The sequence below is a fragment of the Engraulis encrasicolus genome, chromosome 12 (genome assembly GCF_034702125.1).
Source record: "Engraulis encrasicolus isolate BLACKSEA-1 chromosome 12, IST_EnEncr_1.0, whole genome shotgun sequence".
In the NCBI taxonomy this organism is placed as follows: Eukaryota; Metazoa; Chordata; class Actinopteri; order Clupeiformes; family Engraulidae; genus Engraulis; species Engraulis encrasicolus.
Window position 1 is genome coordinate 4345028 of NC_085868.1, and position 19504 is coordinate 4364531.

The 19504-nt window shown below is 42.2% G+C and overlaps 1 protein-coding gene across 2 annotated transcripts; it reads left to right on the forward strand.

Annotated features, from left to right (window-relative positions):
- The first annotated feature begins 1151 nt into the window (after positions 1 to 1151).
- On the forward strand, positions 1152 to 15152 carry LOC134459216 (uncharacterized). Of its 2 annotated transcripts, XM_063211516.1 has the most exons (6): positions 1152 to 1235; positions 6489 to 6535; positions 6837 to 6963; positions 7464 to 7538; positions 11056 to 11184; positions 13839 to 15152. In XM_063211516.1, the coding sequence occupies exons 1-6, from the start codon at positions 1176 to 1178 to the stop codon at positions 14172 to 14174; spliced, it is 774 nt and encodes a 257-aa protein (XP_063067586.1). In that variant the 5' UTR covers positions 1152 to 1175; the 3' UTR covers positions 14175 to 15152. The 2 variants fall into 2 exon arrangements, with proteins under 2 accessions (XP_063067586.1, XP_063067587.1); XM_063211517.1 differs by lacking the exon at positions 11056 to 11184.
- The last annotated feature ends 4352 nt before the right edge of the window (positions 15153 to 19504 follow it).

Here is a 19504-nt window from a genome sequence, read left to right on the forward strand (position 1 = left end):
AGATTGTCATTGATTCCCACTGATTTACAACACACACACACACACACACACACACAAAGTGCACACACACACCTCTGTCTGGGAGACGGTCATACATGATTAAGTGTGAATGGCATCCGTCTTCTAACCTGGTTCTCACGCAGATGGTTGTTACCATGAAGTTGAAGTGAAAGTGAAAAGTGAAGTGAAAGCCCACTGGGAAACTCCAACTCCCATTGTCATTGAGACACAGCACTCCACAGCATACTGCACACAACACAATTGCATTTATGCCTCACCCATGCAGGGCCTCAAGGGAGGAGTGCGGCGGGACATACCATGTTCAGGGTACCTCCGTTTTAAGAGATATTTTTCAAATGCACTATTGGTCAAAAGTTTTAGAACACGTTTCTTCCTACCTTACATGTATTGACAATTTATCTTATTCTGTTTCAGTTTAAGTTCAAGTATAAAATCAGTTTACTGCATTGCTCGAACACATACTGCAAACGAACACATACAACAAGTAAGAATTAACTGCTGGAAAACGCAGCCATGCAATGAATTTATTGGCCATACATGACAATAAATTACATTTAGCATTATTCAGAGCTATGGACAGCATAGACCAGGGGTTTTCACCTTTTCTGACTGGGGCCCTCTTTAAATTTTTACAAATTTTTCAGGGCCTTACTCTGACCAAATTAACAATAAAACTTAACAGCAACAGACGCACAAATACTATTTTGATTTTTACAAAATGATGTCAAGGCCTACTTGGAATACCTTCAAGGCCCAAAGGGCAGGCCTCGGCCTGCAGTAAGAGAATCACTGGCACAGACCAAAACGTATTGCAGGGCTCAGATTTCTCTGAAGGCACCACCCCCTTAACTGACTGCAGCCAGGGTTGCCAGACTGGTTACTTTCCCTCCCAATTGTGCTGCTAAGGACGACCATCTGCGGGTAAACCGAAATGTATTGGGTGAGTTTTTCTTCAGATATATGGAATTGGGTGGTCATTTAGGTCCTCCAGGTGGGATTGGAGCATTTATTGGGCTGGATACTATCGGCCACATCTGTCAACCCTGTTTTGGTGACGCCAGTCTTCCTTATTTTCTGCACACCATCAGACAGGTATAGCGCTCTACATGTATCTGCTTCTTTTTTCATAAGTTGTGATGTAGCAGATATCTAACATGGCTGAGGTGAGCAAAGGTCTGAAGACTGCATTCTACAGAGTGAACCACAAACTTCAAGTAAGTTGAATAATGTGTTCTACAACAGATGCATTGTTTGTATGTGAGTTTAATTAGAGCTGGTGTGTGAATGTGGGGATTTGTATGTGTGTATGTTTATGTATATTTTGAAAGCGCTTTGAGTCAACTTCCTAGTTGTGGTACTGTGCTATCTCAAGATATATTCTTATTCCTGTGAAATAGGTTTATTCTATTTTATTGGTATGTCACTGTCAGGATTTTGTATACAATTACCAATAAACAGACACATGCAAGAGAAGTATGATTTTCCCCTTTGGCCAAAGGGAGAGGAAGAGCGGGGTGCTTTTCAGAGAATGTGCTCTGTCTCATAACAAACCAATCTTGACCCTCACTTCGCCCAGCAAAATTAAGTGTTTTTATTCTATAATTGACATCAAAGTTGAGAGTTACTAAACACAACACTTCCTATTTCTGACATTTGCCGTCTGGTTTCAAGATCCTCAAATCATTTATTTTTCAGTTCAGCATTCTGAAAGGTTTTCCTCTGAACTATTGAACATTATACAGAACTGCACAAGAGATATTTTTTACTGATGATATAAAAGCATGGATTTATAATTATTGTCCCTGGGTCAATTGTAAGCTGTTTAATCACCCAAATGTTTTTTTTTTTTTTTAAATCATTCACAAATTCTGTTTGTATCCCATTGCTCAGATTGTATGACATTCAGTCGATATTTGTGCTCTCTGTGATTTATTTGCAGTTTTGTTGAATTTTTAACTAGTTGCTTTTGTCAATTCTTCAGAGACATTTGCAAAATTCTGAACACAATACAGTCATCCAGTTGACACATTTCATGCTGTTTCCACACAATTAGCAGTCAATGAATGCTTTACGGACAGGTTAACCAGGGTTACAAAATCATGTATCTTTTATGGGTTATTTTCAAAGTCTTACACACGGTATTACATGGGAATACAACATCCAAAACCTTACAGTAAAGATGCCTTCGTATGACATTAGCAGGAGTAAACAGATTGATAAAAATAGAAAAAATACTGATACTGATACTGTTGTTACGGAAAAATGTGAAAAATTTAAATTGTGTTGAAATTGATAACACATTGAAATGTACATGATTCTGTAACATCTGGAAAGAACTGTTCACTTACCAGAAGAATGTCTTGGTCTAACAAAACAATCACTGGTATACTTTAAATTACTGTGTCAACAAAGGATATGGTGTATCAATAAATTGCAGTAAATACAGAACGGAGTCAATGTTGTCCATGAAGTAACTTAATGTATATGGAAATACATGAAAATGAATGCAGTTTCATCAATGCCTGTGACTTAAGGTATTACAGTATTCAAAATTAAGTAATTTTGTGCTTTCATTAGTTTCATGATATTTTGTGCTTTTATTAGTTTCATAATATTTTGGTCACTGTACGTAATATTGCTAAACTTTTCATTTCCTAGTATTTTCAACAGTATAAAAATATTCGCTTCCTACTTCTATCCTCTTGAATGTCAGCAACAGGAGGACGCTGTCCCTACAAAGACGCATGATTGGCATGCAAATAAGGCTACCTGGAAAACTGACACATAAAAGTCAATGCCTTGTAATGTTGACACTATCCGGTATTTTGAAACCTGGTGCATTTTGTTTTGACTCCATGTACCTTGTTGAGTGAAAACAAGTGTGATTCTTTTACAAAAGTATTTCATTTTGAGCCAGATGTTTTTTTCTGGTAAAGTTAGTGTGTGGCCTGCAGAAAAAGATGCATTGTATATTGAAGGGTCATGGTCAGGGTCGGGGGCATCTTGAACAACTGATAAAAAATCAAGTTGAAAGAATTATGGTTCAAGTCATGAGACATCCTTTATGTAAACAGTGGATTTGCCTGTCTGTGAATATTCACAGCATAAACATCTTAAAAATGTGCCGTTCCAGATGGACAGATGGTTTCCTTCGCTCTCCTCTCACTGCCTCTTCAGAGTCTAAATGAGTGTGCTTAGGCTTTACAGTAAGATTATTTAAACTGCTGAGTCCTGTCCTGATCATATCGATCATATTGTTCTTGTGTGTTGCCATAGTCAGTGGTTGTTCACCATGCTCATTGTTCGCACCAGTCTGTGTCTGAACAAGTTGGCTGGTTGGCTGGAATGCTGTTTTTGGATCTTAGTTTCTGAGATAAGCCGGACAAATAGGGGACCAGCATGTGCTTTTATTGCTCCCAGTTCAAGTTTTTTTCTGACTTGTTTTTCTTGAAGAGGTGCCAAAATTGGCCTGGAGCCAGTGCTCAGCTTCAATGCATTTGTGTCAGCTGAACAAAACGTACAGAAATATGCATGGGCGTAATTTCGGCATGGATATAAGGGACGCGTCCCCACCAATATCCAGCGATTATCGTTTTGTCCGCACCAATTTGATCACTAGGCTGGGGGGGGGGAACGGTCTCCCGTCTCATTCGCATTGCGGCGAAGAAAGGGTTAACCTAAAGTCCTTTAAAGTCCTTTGCCAAAGGCTGACGACCAATCTGATTGGCTGTGCCTTCCCCTTCTTTCACGTGAGACTCTAGGTTGTGTATGGTTGCTAGGAGGCAGGAGCGCCAAAAAAAAAAAGAAGAAGCTGAGGTCTTTTCGGTAGGTTCTATCACTGCGCTTATCAGTGGTGTTACCACACGGTGCGTTATTAAATTACTCTGGCAGTCTAACGTTCCAGAATCTTTGGTGCAACGTGGGTGACACGGGCACATGACTGCCAAGTGAGATGGCAGGCAAAAGAAAAAAAGTGGACATACGGAGCTACTTTTCAAAGAAATCTGTAAGTCACACTATCACTCGCTAATGAAATGACGTTTGGAACACAGCCCGTTAGCAGGGCAAACTCGTTATCTATGAATCAAGTTGTCTACGATGACACAACTAACTGCAGAGACTGTTGTGCAGTTGAATATCTAATGGCTGTCAATATGTTAATGTTGCATTATGTCCTGCAAATGATAGAATGTTTGTGACAGTGACACAATAACTCCTCGTCAACATAACACGAGACAGATTTATCACGAGGGCGCCTTTGTAAAACGTCGGCGGGCACCTTAGCATAATGACAAACAAAAAAAAGGCAGAATTCAGAAGGGGATAGGTCTGGAGGTCTGAGTACCCGCGCCTCCCATTTTGCCTCTCGTCCCTCCCTGTCTTTTCTTTCAATTTCGGTTGCGCGTGCATCACTGCATCCAAAGGGTTGGTGCTGCCCACCCTCTCTCTCTCTTTCTCTCGCTCCACATGAATTTCACCAACCTCTAACCTATTCAGTGTCTCGTTCTCCGTTTCCCCAATAATCAACGTCTTTGAAAGCGTGACATGAAATCGGCATTGCGCGTCATACATTTTTGAAACAAATAGGCTATGGAGACAGCACCGCTCGTGCTTATAAATCGACGTGGATCAATGACCATATTCATAGACCATGCTCTCCACATTAATTTCACCTAGGCCTACCTCTAACCTATTCCGTGTCTCGTTCTCCATTCTCAATAATCAACGTCTTTGAAAGCGTGACATTAAATCGGCATAGCGCGTCATACACGTTTGAAACAAATAGGCTATGGGGACAGCACCGCTCGTGCTTATAAATCGACGTGGATCAATGACCATATTCATAGACCGTGCCCTACATCTGCATGACATGAACCTATGATTGATAATGCAAAAAAGCTTCTGGAATCTTTGTCTTGGAGCACTTTTGTGTCCCCACCAATGTCAAAATCAAAGTTTCGCCCTTGGAAATATGACACAGAAGAGAATGATCACCTTTTTATCAAATCATAATAAATTACTCTTTCCATTTACAGTTTTTCTTGATTGCTTTGACCCATTTTTTTACCCAAGTATTTTTGGGGACTTTTCAAGCCTTTATTTGTTTTGTTTATACAAGATAGGACAGTGAAGGTAGTTGGAAGGGAGTTGGGAGAGAGAGACGGAGAAGGGGCAAAGTGCCCAGGTAGGGATCAAACCCAGGTTGGCCGCGTAGTAGATGAGTGCCCTACCGTTTGACCACTTTTTTAAGTGAGACTTAAAATAAATAAAATAAAATAATAATAATAATAAAAAAATAATTCTTTTTATCACAATTTCTATTGCTTGTGGTGTTCACCAAACGCCCAAAATTTTAAAAACCGCACAAGTTTTGCAGTATCGTTTGTGTGACCATAACCTGCACGTCCCTAGGGGCGTGGCCATTTTCACTTTGTCCTAACCAGTTTCAGGTGCGCAGATTGTTGGCATCTGTACCTGTGCTCCTGTCGCCCCTGAGTGAGAATGCAGTGCAGGTGGACTGGAGCCGTATAAAAGCCAGCCTGCGCCTACACTGAGGGGAGAGCCGTGAGCACGGAGGCCATTGTCCTTTCTGTGTCATTCACTCAGCTGCGTGCCTCGGTTGAGGACTTCAAAGTTGGCAGGCTCCCGCGACCTTCTTTCGTTCATTTGTGTTTTTGCTATTTCTGTTGTATCCTGCTGGAATTGAACTGTGAGTCACTTTTGCTCAAAGCGCCAGCTGTAATGTAAAAAGGGGGCAAATCAGGAACAAGCAAATCCACTGAAGAGTTAGGGGGAAATTTTAGAGCAAATTGGTGCCCTTAATCCTGTTACAAACTACTGATTTTGGACACATTAGTGTTAGCGAGAGGCTTTACATTACATTAAAGGGACACTGTGCAGGAAATGGTCAAAAAAGGTACTGCAACTATGCTGCTCATTGAAACTGTGCTGCCTATTGCCAAATTTGATCGTTACATGAAAGTTTACTAAGTAATATACAAATATTTTCTAGTACGGTCCAAGTACAATTATTTGTGCAGCTAAAAATGGCTATTTTTGGAAATTCAAAATGGCGGACCATGGAGAAGATCCCCCTTTCCCCGTATGAAAAGTGCAATTTTTCCAGTCATAATGAATACTTAGAATTTGATGCTGGTGGTAAGTATTCATGAAAAAGGTCACATTAGTGAATGGGCAGCATGAATTCTGGAAATAAACTACTAAAAATCTCACACAGTGTCCCTTTAAGCTTAGCTGCCGCTTTTATCCAAAGTGACTTACAGTTGCCATGTGGGGTTAGGTGCCTTGCTATCACCTGGTCTCTCTAATTTTGTGAATGCCTTATCACCTGATCTCTTCTGTCTTAATTGTAAATAATGAATGCATTGTATAACCCGGTCTCTCTTAAGTCTTAGATAGGTACTGTAATGCCTTGTATAACCCGGTCTCTCTTCTGTCTGTTGTAGAATATGACCAACGTGGTATTTCTCATATTGTGTGTGGTGATATTCATGGATATTTAGTAAAAGTAATAATACATTTTATTTGTGCACCTTTCAGAATACCCAAGGCTACCTTAGCAACAAAAAAAACCCTAAAAAAAATAAAAAAAATACGGCTGTCAATATCAATGTGTTAATTAAGATTAGATTATTCTTTTTAAATCACTATTCATATTGTTTAAATTAGCCTTAGAGGGCATATACTAATCTGAAATACAAACAAGAGGACTGAAATCAAAGTGCTTTCCTGTACTTATATAATCACCCATGTGAATATTTTGTAACAAATGTGTAATGTAATTGAATGTTTCAGGCTGGGCTTGAGCTGGTCGGTCTGAATCATCGATCTCTCTTACTCAAGTCAGCAGGAATCTTCATTGTTTCTACATTTAGCAAATATGATCAAGCTAAGGAACTGAAGACTCGGCCTCTCGTGGGGGTAAGGCTGTTGTCATGAAGGTTCTCATTCATCCAGGTCATGTGATCGGAAAAGTTTAGCTGTACGTGAGCAACTGGACTACTTTGAGCTTGAAGATGCTTTGCTTCTCATTCCAAGGATCATCATCCTTTCTGGTTGATGTAAGGGAATGCCGAAACTGCTGTACTTCTCCACACCCTTCTAACCACTACTTGGTAAAGGAGTCAAATGTCAAGATGTGGAGTCATTAATGTCCCATCTCCTCAAAAACTGCCAAGATGTGTGAAGAATCATTCAAAGTCCAAAAGCTGTGCGAAATATTTTCATGCTCAAAGGAAAAGTCCAGTTGCTTACAAACTTACTTTGGCCCATTAGACCCAGTGTGTGTTTGACTGGTAGGATCAACATCTAACCATTTTGCCTGTTTTTTTGTTTTTTTTGTTTTTTTTTAATTTAGAGCCCTGATATAATATGACCCACACATTGGTGAATATATAACAATACTCCATTTTTCCTTACAGTACATCACAGCAACTGTAATTGGTGTGGCGTTGTTTCTAACAGATGGGATACTGGTGACAATGGCCTTTGCAAAGGTACAATATATTCTGTATGTCTCCTGCTACTTAAAGGTGTGCTGCATGCAACTTCATTTCTCAACCTTTACTCAGCTGGTTCCAGTGGGAACGTTAAAGGGGCATTCCACCGGTGGAGACATGAATATGTATTGAAAGTGGGTCATATATGTAGTAGAATAGTAGCATACATTTCTAATTTGGTGCCTTCTTGGCTGAGAAAAGGCAGAAAATGACTTTTTAGTGCTTCTGGGTTTGTGACAACAATCCCCATAATGCATTGCAATGCTCAAGTTCCACAGGCCACACCCAGGCAGCTCTGCCAGTGACTTACTAGGTGAATTCGACATGTGTCAACGCATGCATGCGCATTTAGACAGCAATGCACCCTGGATGGAAAATGCTGCATGACGGTTAGATTTCCTGTCAAACTTCGAAATTTCGTCGACGTTGCGTTGACGAGGTGATATGTCACATGGTGTAAAACTATCGCGGGATGAATGCGGCTGCAGTCAGATCTTGCAACCTCTGCAGTTGCTTATCCCCTTCAACGCTCGTCGGCGGACTGCCTCCGAGGTCACGCGCCCATGAACTGGTTGGTCAACAACTCACTCACGTGTGTATATGGGTCTTGTCTCACACCTCTACACAAGTTTGCGCAGGTCCCCACTTCAGCTCCTCCTCTGCCTGTCCCCCCACTCCTCACACGTGGTGTGTTAGTAGAGCAAACCGGTGCGAGCTCATCGTCTCGTTCATATTTGTGGCCGACTTTAAATGCGCTGTATTTAATAACACCCACATCGTGACAACAAGTTCTCGCTCACGTGCTTCCGTCAACGTTGGTCGACAGCAACAAAGTCGTATGGGCTTACTAAGTGCATTCTAGTAGTCGTCAACGCATGCATGCGCATTTAGACAGCAATGCACTTCGGCGGACCGCCTCCGAGGTCACGCACCTATGAACTGGTTGGTCAACAACTCACTCACGTGTGTATATGAGTCTTCTCTCACACCTCTACACAAGTTTGCGCAGGTCCCCACTTCAGCTACTCTTCGCTGCCTGTTCCCCAACTCCTCACACGTGGTGTGTTCAGAGCCGGCGCGCCCAATACGCTCACTACGCTCTCAGCGTAAGGCCTCGCGCGACCCGTTACGTTACTCATGTTGACAGTTAAAAAAAAAAAAAAGCCGCGAACTTATTTCATTGTTTATTATTGATTCCGTCACACAAAACGTGAAACGTCCAACATGAAACGACATTTTCCCTGCGGAAACGACAAAAAGAAAAAGAAAATTCATGACAATGAGCGACGAGAGCAGTCAGGTAGGCAACGTAACTCGGGGTAGGGTAGGGTAGGCAACCATCAATGTAGGCAACGTAACTCCCTCAGGTAGACAGCGTATGCTTCCACTCATTGTGATCCTTCTTCTGTGGCTAATTTCGTATGGAGCAGAAGTGTCAATGGGCCTTTGTATTGCACAACAATGCCGTGTTCAAAAGTGCCCAGGTCTTCGATACAGTCACATGTTGTAAAAATGGGCATTCACGTTTTAGTTGTTTTAAAAGGTAGAAGTTGTTGAGAACCACAAGCTGAGTAGCGTTTCGTTCAGCCTTTGCAATTAGTTCAACTGAATCAACACAGGTAGCCTAGGCTAGAGAGAATGTGAGAGGAAAGGGTGGTGTTGTCAACGTTTTACTGTTGTTTCGAAAGGTGTACTAGTTGAATCATAATCTGACGAGCCGTTCGTTTAGCCCATGAAACGTCAGTGCAGTCGAAGCAACGAAGGAGGGAGTGTGAGAGAAGCGGTGCCCTTTCTGTGTGTGTGTGGTGTGTGTGTGAGTTTGAGCGCGCGCTGTTGTATGCGTGGCTGCCTCTTGATTGTTTAGAAACAAATATCTACATACACAGACATTGATTTTGGTTATGACAGGCGCTTAAGATTTTTGACAAGACGTCCGTGCAGTCTAAGCAATGGAGGAGGAGGGAGTGAGGGAGAGGGAGAAGGAGTGCCGTGCGTGACTGTGTGTGTGTGTGTGTGTGTGCGTGTGGGGGTGATAACTATAGCAAGGGGGCGCGGCTTGCTTGGATAGACCTTTGGCGAATGACTGAAACTTGTGACGAAGGTGAATCCCAATAAATAGTGAACACAACATTATTCACAATAATGTGTGATAACATTCATAATAACACATGTTATATAGCTAAATAATTTATTTTACATATGAGTTTCTTATCATAGGCCTATTCATTTATTTTTTAAAAACGTTTTAGACCAGATTACTAAAGGCAAGCTACTAGGGGGCAGGCTATAAAATATGGTAATTTTAAATTCAAACAATTTGATGGAGCTAAATTAATTGAAGCCTTAGTTATATTTTACAGGCGCTATGCTTAAGTTTCTGACCAGCTCAGACTCCAGTCAGTCAGCCAGTGGAGGGCCAGCACAATGTTCAGGTAGTAGGCCTACACAGATGAGCCAGGTACACCTGCAGCTGATGAGGTAGTCGCATGTTCAGTACAGTCACCGTTGTCTACATGTTCACAATCTGTTATGACATTATTGATGTTTTTGTCTCAAGAGCGCAGAAAGGGAGACTTTTTAATTAAGCTTGATTTGAGTAAAATTTTGTGTCTGTGGTTCGCGTTTTGCGGTGGGGGGGGGGGGGGGTTGCGCACTTTATGAGGGCCTCTTGGCATATTTTTGCCTAGGGCCCCATGGAGGTCAGAACCGGCTCTGGGTGTGTTAGTAGAGCAAACTGGTGCGAGCTCATCGTCTCGTTCATATTTGTGATCAACTTTAAATGCGCTGTTTTAATAACACCCACATCGTGACAACAAGTTCTCGCTCACGTGTTTTCTGTCCATCGATCGACAAAATTCGAAATCGATCGCACCTACTGGAACCTCAATGCCAGTGTTTTCAAAAGCACTGGCCCACTGATCTGTGATAGGTCTGATAGTGCATTAGGTCCAACCCCCTATGGGCGGGGTTGAAAGGGTGGGAAAAAGGCTTGTGGTCTCAACAGAAATCCACCTCTCTTACACTTCCTCCTATACAATGATGCAAAATGACGAATTTTACATCATTGTATGAGTAAGTGTTAAGATGTGAATACGGATTTCTCCTGTTTCACAGGGAATTGAGAAGAGTGTTGCACAGCCATTCAAAAGTATGACTGGATGTCTAGCAATGGAAATCCTATGCAAAACCTCTTGTAGTGTCTCACAAAGACACACAGACAGCATGCTGTTGATATAGTGTCATATACTCACTTACAAATGACTCTCCAACATACTTGTAAAAATGATTAAATAACTATAAAGTTGAAGTTGTGTCGTGCTCCTTTAACTTCATGGGTTTGTTCATTGCGTCAACTTCTGAGTCAGATGAATATGGGACTTGAAATGATGATTGGTCTGTACATTTAATGTGAGAGTATTGTAATGGAATTTGTTCTTTCCCATACGTCTTCCATGATAATTTCATGTAATTTCTCTGGCAAGCACACACAACCCATCTCTTTCCAATTCAACAGGCACTTTCTAAGCTTTCCAGCCTTACCACTGATGTGGGAACAAGCACCATTCTGACATTTTCAATGGTTTTGAGTGGAATCATGGCGGTTGTCTTGTGGTTCATCCACTTTGCACCTGCTATATTTGGGGTAAGTACCAATGCAGTCTCATACTCCTGGCGTAATTTTTCGACTCCATTTGACCAGGCAGCAATATAGGACATGGCACATCGGCCTATGCTGTACTTCGACTCACATGTCATGTTGATTCGGTGGTCACCTAGACCTAGATTCTTCCCTAAAGCTAAAATCAGTCAAGACATATTGAGTGGTTTCCAGAATGTGGTTTGAGTTTAGCTTAAGACAGTTTTAGACGCAAAAAAAATATTGTCTCCTGGTCAATGAGTCAAAAAGTGACACATCAGAATAATATTATTTACAAATACAGAAAACTAGGCACACATTGACAAATTTGCACCAATAGTTATGTCTATTGTTAGGAGAGGGCCAGTTAGTACACTGCATGGAGGTAGCATAAGACCTGGAGACAGTGAAGAAATCCCACCTCCATTCATTTCAATAGGAAATGCTAGGCTAGTGAATTCAGCCATAATTGAACAAATTTTTCAGCTTCCAAAATGTTTCATGGAGCTCATTTCCGATACAAGCTTACCCAGCCAATTACATTCCACGTTACTGACTAACATAAGGTTGACCAGAAAGCTATATGGAAGACGGGCATTATATACATGGAGGTATTATAAGGTGCCCAACTAAAGACCTATATAGGTCTGTGTGCCTAACACTAACCTGTCAACTTAGAGCTCCCAAAATTTGGGAAAATTCCCATATTTTAAGCAAATTCGGGCCAAATTCTGACAGTCAACGAAATGACAGAGACGGATCGGACGGTGCGTTCTACTCTGCTTTTCACAACAGTGCGCGTGTAAAGACGGTCCTGTCTAAAATCCCTCAGCACACGTTTTACAGTGTGGAAAAACAATGAAATGAAAACAAAACAATGAAATGAGCGCAATGAGTTTCTTCATTTTTGTTTTGTCATATAAGTTCTCTGTTCGTGCAAAACTTTGTGCTGGTACAGGTTGTGATTAATCGCATGATTCGCTGTTCCGAGGCTGTTTTATGCGTTGCATGAACTCACGGTTTCTGAGGAAAAGACAGAGAGGCGACTCAAAGTTCTTCCTGTATAAGTTACGTCACTAGGCCGCCATGTTGTTGACGCCTTCGGGGTGCTATCTCGCAATTAGTGAGACCAGATCTGAGAGTCAATGGGAAAAATGAATGGGGAAACTGAATACAGGATGGGAGGGAACCCAGCGGTTGTGAAAAGCATATGGTTGAAACCACCGTGAAATATTGATCAATGTAGACTGATTGGTTGTGTCATATGAATCAAAATAAAGCTTTTAAAGCCACTTTTCTCACATTTTTTTTGACAGAGCGCAGGCGCAGTAGTTCCATAACGGCACGAGAGCAATGTCTTTTCACAACTGAGCATGCGCAACATTTCGGGTGCGCCGATGCAGCCAAATGATTAGATCAATGGTAACGCAGCTCAGCAGGCAGTTGGCTCTTGTTACCAGAAAGGCGAGAGATGTGCGGGTAGACGCCATATTTGCGTTACGAATCTTCATCATTAATTTCTATAGACGTTTACAGGACTGACTATTCTCCTCTTCCTTAAAAATTCTCTGGCCGACTCTTGCGTGCTGAGCTGTCTGGGCTAGCATTGGAGCGAGCTTGCTGAGGAGGTTAAAAAGACTGAACAGAGGCTGGTGAACTGTCCCACGCCGTGTGCAGTCTATTGACTGTTTGGGATTTTGTGTACTTTCTGTGGGTTTTTTTCCCCCACGAACCCTGAACGCTGGAGAGGAGCAAGCTGAAGAGAGCTCGGGCAGAGCTGACTGTCTCTGGGAGAACCTGTCGCCCGAGCTGGCCCTAGTCCAGGGTTAAGCATTTCTTCTGACATTTCATGCCAACATTAGTTTTGTTCGTTCCTACGGACACATGTGCACACATAGCATTAGCAAGTAGACAGGGTTATGATACTTCCTAATACTGCTGCTCTTAGGTTCACTAGAGTTTACAAGCAGAAATATTTCACACTCTATAAAACTAATTAAAATTGTGCATAATTTAGAATATTTCGAATTAGAATGACTGTATTGACAATTCCCTCAGATGTTATAGAGGCTATAGGCGACGGTATAAAGTTTCAAGTAGAGGGTCATATATGTAGAGCAGTCATGGGTAAGTGGTTAGGGCATCAAACTTGTATCCCAAAGGTTGCTGGTTTGACACCCGATCAGCCATTTTGAAGGAATTTGTTGGCAGCAAGGACGGACGAATTGCATGAAGCCATGGCTTTTGAAAACAAATCCGATGCGCCCTCTCCCAGACCTAGTGGAGCTTGCGAGACTGTGCAGAACCGTGGAGAGTCACACTAGTTGATTCCCAAATCATTGGGCCATATTATTGGATTAATTCATTACTCATGTGAGCCTACAATATTTGTTGTTGGGGTTGATGATTCTCAGATCATTGGGTTTTTATAACTGTTTTGTTACTTGTACATTATTTTTGTCGTGGGTGATTCTGGGTGGCCATTGGGTGTTTATAGCTGTTTTGTATCTATTACTCACATTGCTTATGCAATTATTTATTAAAAATGTGTTATTTAAATTTTTCATTGTGGGTGATTTCCAGATCCTTTTTCAGTCAAACATATTGTAAGCTTATTTATTACGCATTTATTGTTTGTTGTCGTTGTGGGTAATTCCCAGATCATTGGGGTGATCCAGGCAGCTCGGCTGATACACCAGCTACACAGACGTGAGGTTACCAGGCAAGAAGGGGAGCAGCAGCCGCCTGATCACCCAGAAGTGGGCAGAGGAGCTCTACACGCCATCTCCCCGCCTCTCCTGAATACTCCGAGCTCAAACCAATCACCCAGAATTGAGCAGAGCTCTAGGAGTGACACACACGTTCTCTCCTCCTCTCCTAAAGACTGCGAGCTTCATCCAATCAGCCAGACCAATACATACAATCTCTCCACCTCTCCTGAATACAAACCCATCCTCCAGACCAATACACACCACCTCTCTTCCCCTGCTGAATAGCCCTAGCTCAGTTGATTTAACATCTTCTAGTGTATCTGGTTACTCTGTAAGTGTTGAATTATGGCTGCATGTTTTTTTTACTAAGTGTGAATAGCTCCATCCCTGTATCCACCCATATTTCCATATCTCCACCCCTATCCCTCCAATTCTACACTCTCCTCTATCTCTCTCTAGCCCTCCAATTCCATACCTCCATATCGCCACCCTAATAGCCAATGAACCAGAAGAGAACAGAGCTCCATTTCTCAATTTCTCTCTCTCTTTCTCTCTACCTCCATCTCTCTACCATTTGACAATACCGCCCCAGACGTCAACAGAGCTGAACAGAAGATGCTACCAAATACCTGTCTAGACAACCAGGCACACAGAATGCTACTAAATAGCCAGGGCTCTCAAGTTTTTAAGTTTGGTCGGAGTGAGGGTGGTTTTTTTTTTGACTGGGGATGGGGGGTGTAGACCCATCGACCGACCAACCCTCTAGCTTTCCCTTCAACCCAGTTAGGATTAAAAATGATTTCATTAGATGAAATTCACTATTTGTTCAATAGCTAGGTCTAACCGTTAATTAATAACTATCATTAACTACTACTTTCTGTTCTGTATTGTGCATACGTTTCTTCAGAAGCATGAACAACCCCTAACCCTAACCTATCAGTAGGCCTACAGAAATGCTTTTGAGAAATACCTTTTCCACTAGGTTGATAGGCTACCAAATTCTTGTGCTAAACGGGGGCGTTAGGGAGCCATATGTGGCCGTTGAGAAGGATATGTTTGACCGTGTGTGTGTGTGTGTGTTTGTACCACTGACTGTAAAATGCCTTTTCTTGAAAACTGTATTTCTCACACTATACTGTATATCCTATGTATGTACAGAAAAAAATGCAATTTAATCCCTTTAATGCTTCTGAAATGTATATGCCAAATAAAGTGATAAAAAAACATTGTTCACATACATTATTTTCCGTAAATTAAAGACATGACAGGCAAAACCTAAGCATATTTTGGCTGCTAAAGGTCAATCATTTAGGTCGTGTATTTTGCTTATGATCAATAACTCAGTTTGTGTCTTTTTTTTTTCAACTTATCAACTTTTGGAATATAGGTTTCTGCTGAGTGTCTGGTACCAGTCATCTATTAGGAGCTTAGGGTTGCCATCATGTGGTCAGAGGAGGAATTGCCAGGCCACTTGTGCTGAGGCCTGTTGACACATCACATGTCAATCAAATCATGAACACACATGCACACACACACACACACACACACACACACACACACACAGTTTATGGAAAATTAAAGTGTCCTGTTTCCCTCTTGCAATTTTTCAATACATAAAAACATAACCATTTCCTAGTAGTAAAGCATGGCTGGATGCTTTTGAAAGAAAAAAAACTTGGCTCGGGTCTTAACTAATTGTCGACGCCCTGGCCAAATGGTAAAGGAAGTGGTCTTACAAAAGAGCAGAGGATTACTGTGAGTGCATCTTAATATGCGACCTTGCCTCCTCCACTTGCTTCTCGTCATGATGACATCACTGACAACAGCATTATATTTCAATATCTTGCAAAAGCTCAATTGTAGAGTCTTTTTCTCATTTGCAATTGGGATGGTAAATGAAAAACAGTCCCTCAAAAGTTGTTGTGGCTAGGCTGACAGCTGGGAAACTATCGTTTTCTCCACGGAGGAGGGGTCAGACCAGTGGTTTTCAAAGTGGGGGCCGGGGCCTCCTGGGGGGCTGCAACAAGTTGGAAGGAAAACTATAGCAAAACAAAAAAACTAATAATTTAATAAATTAATAACTATTGTACATCAAAACAGACCAAAATAAGCTTAAACGTCATATCTCTAAACATCATATTATCATCGTAATGTGGGGACACTTACTAGCAAACCTAGATTATTTTGTGAAAAGGGGTACAGTGCACAGAAAAAGATAGTGTGAAATGATCCATGTAATTAGGGGGGCATGGTTGGAATCTACCGGTATAAGGGTGAGGCCTTGTTGTGGTAAAGTTTGGGAACCCCTGGCCTAGGCCTACACGTACATTCACTGTAAGTATCTTAAATCATTCTGCACACATCAATTTTAACAACGGGTATCACTATCAACCAAGAAGGGCTAATAGAACATGGCAGAATCAAAATAAAATGGATGAACAAATCAAAAATAAATGAAATTAAATATGAGACTGTGTCAGCGTAAGGACTCCCCCTTTTCAAGAATTTAAAGACACAGTGTAAACAAACACAGAGAAACTTTCAAATTCAAATGGTCGCCTTGAGATGAACAAAGGAAAATGAACAGCTTAGTCTGCCACTGGAGGTCTGAAAAGGTGATCTCCTGATATTCCTGGCTGACGTGGCTTAGGGTTCCCTGACAGGGAGTGGTGGGGGACCAGGGACAGTGACGTTCATCGTTCGTTTGACAAGGTGCCTTGTCGGTGGGATTGGTTGGCACTGATGTAGTGGTGGACATATTTTGTCAGTGGAGCTGGGTGGCACCGCGGCAGATTCGTTCATCAAGGGGCCTCAAAGCAGATGTCTGCACAGTAATTAAGAGCAGGGGTATTATCAGGGTCAAGCAGGACTTGGTTACCATTTCATTCAGCTCAGGTCATTGCAGCGACTGGCTAATCAGAGCTGCAACAATTGCAAAAGAAACACAGAAATCAGTCGCACTTAGGGTTCTAGGTTATATCACAGATTGAAGTCACAGCTCTTCAAGGTCACTCCAATTCAGTCTTTATATACAATAAATCAGAGTACACATATAAATAATATTATAATGCATCACTTCAATGTCATCTGTGGCTATGTCGCAGTGCCTTACACCTGCAAATGTAAACAAGTGCAGTTGCAAAGAGGGGTTAGTTAGTTTAAAAAATAATAACAATAAAGAGTACACACACAACACACACACACAAACATATACACACACACAAACTGAACTAAACTAAACTAAACTAAACATCATGTCAAGAGTCTGCCCTGGGGCTAGGCCAGCTCAAGCATTACTTTAGTAGATACTCTCGAAAAAGGAAGGTCTTTACTTGTTTCTTAAAGGTTGCCAGAGATGTGCTTATTCTTGCTGCCTCTGGGAGACCGTTCCACCACTTGGGTACAACAACGGAGAACAGTCTTGACTGGGAGTACCTAGAGCGACTGGATGGCAGAGCCAGACGGCTTGTGCTGGATGAGCGCAGTTCTCGTCCAGCAACATAAGGCGTTAGTAGGTCTGGGGCCGTTACTGCGATAGTTTTGTAGGCAAGGGTCAATGCCTTGTGCTTGATCTGGGCAGCAATCGGTAGCCAGTGCAACTCAATAAAATAAAATGTAAAATGGGTCCTTTTGGGTTGATTGAATATCAAGCTTGCCGCCGCATTCTGGATCATCTGCAGAAGAAACACTAACCTAAACAGTGCCCACCACACATACAGTAGCTAAGTAACAGTGCACTACACACACACACACACACACACACACACACACACACACACACAGGTTACGTAGCACAACTGTTGGTCCCACACAAGTCAACAAACAACATGTAGAGTCACTATAGAGTTCTTCAGCGTTGACGTCAACTTGTATGCGGCGTTTGGACTTCCGGTTCTATGGCGATTTTTTACATTGCAATTCGCCATAGAGATTCAGGTTTGGCAAAAATATAAGTTGCACGCCAACAACGAACATTAGCGTGTCCCCGCATCCCTTTCTCATTAGTGGAACGGATCGTATCATCATGTTGGTGTATTCACATGTTAAATCATGACGATTATAATTCAATATTGCTAACCCCTTTCTGATCATTAAAACTTCCGAACTACATGCTTTCCTTTGGTTGCCATGGGTACAACCCTCCGCACGTACATGACGTTAGATACAGGCGCCGCTTCTGTAGTCGCCAAAAGTTTCCGGGTTTAGCATATGGACGCAACATCGTATTTATGTCGAAGTTTGACACAAAATGATCAACCATGTCATACCTACAGCCTATTTTTAACACCCTCGACAGTTTGCGGGGGTTCGCTAAGCGCGTGCTTACACTCGGAGCTTATTTGAAACTGGCCCCTATTCATTCCCAATGGAGGCCGGAAGCAGATACGAACCAGGAAGTCCTTAAATGCTAACATGAAAGACTACAATCTACTACATGCTTCCGCGTTACTGAAGAACTCTATTAACCAAGGAGAGATATATACTGTAGATAGGAGTGCTTACTCACGTCATAACAGCGTAGTACGAAATGATGGCAAGGGGAGTACGGAAATTGTATTCTTCTTCTACGGTCAGTATTGGAAGCATCAGGGAAGCATGCAATGCCACTTCCGTGAGGGTCGGAGTGTGGAACAGGTCATAGGACAGCGCTAATGTTTGTCAGCTGTCCTTAATTACCCCCACCAATTACTGCTGACCAACAGCTGCAGTTAATTTGGCCACAAATTATCCATCATGGTGTCGCCCCCACTGACCATGCGCAAGAGAGTACGGAAATTGTATCCATCGCACCCACTGACCAATGACCATGCACAAGGGAGTTAATTTTCCATCCACTCGTGTCCTTAGGCAATGCCCCCGTACTACACCATGGCCAATGTATTTCCCCCCTACAGATTGTGCTTCTCTGTCAAATTTCTTTGCTATTAACCCAACACACTCTTTGCACTGTTTCCTATTGACAGTTGTTCTTGCCACTATTGTGCCCCTGGGGAGATGGAATCACTATCTAACGCCCAGTACCGACTGGGGAAACTGCCAGGCGGGATCCGCGACGCGCAATATCGCGCTGGGGGTGTGGTCACGGATACTCCCATTAGATTCTCCCCGGGGCTAACTACGCTGCTCACCCGACTTTCGAGCCTCGCGGCGCGGGCTGTGTCTCGCAGCTGGCACCGGGTAGACCGAGCGAGATAACAAACGGCGAACGGTCGTTTGCACACATTACTCACTCAATATCACAACACAGTGTGTACATGGCTTAAATACGATTGTGTTTTGGTCCTAGATAACATCTAAGCCCCGTTATATCATTATAGAAGTACAGAAGTAGTCTAATATAAGCTTGTAGCTGCCTGGTTCTGGTAAAATGCTAACGTTAGCTTACCCAGTTAGCTCAAAACATCGAGTGATCAAATGGCAATGTGGAGTAACCTTTTTGTGTTACATAAGTTCGTGGTGCATTTTTACATCAATCCGTGGTAGTCGTGACATTTATAAGCATTTAGGGTCTTTATATTAAGCAAAAACGTGGTGTTGGAAATCACAGAAATCGCCGCCATGTTTTTCAAATTTTTTTGGTAACTCCTGCCCTTGCTACCCATACGCCCATCTGA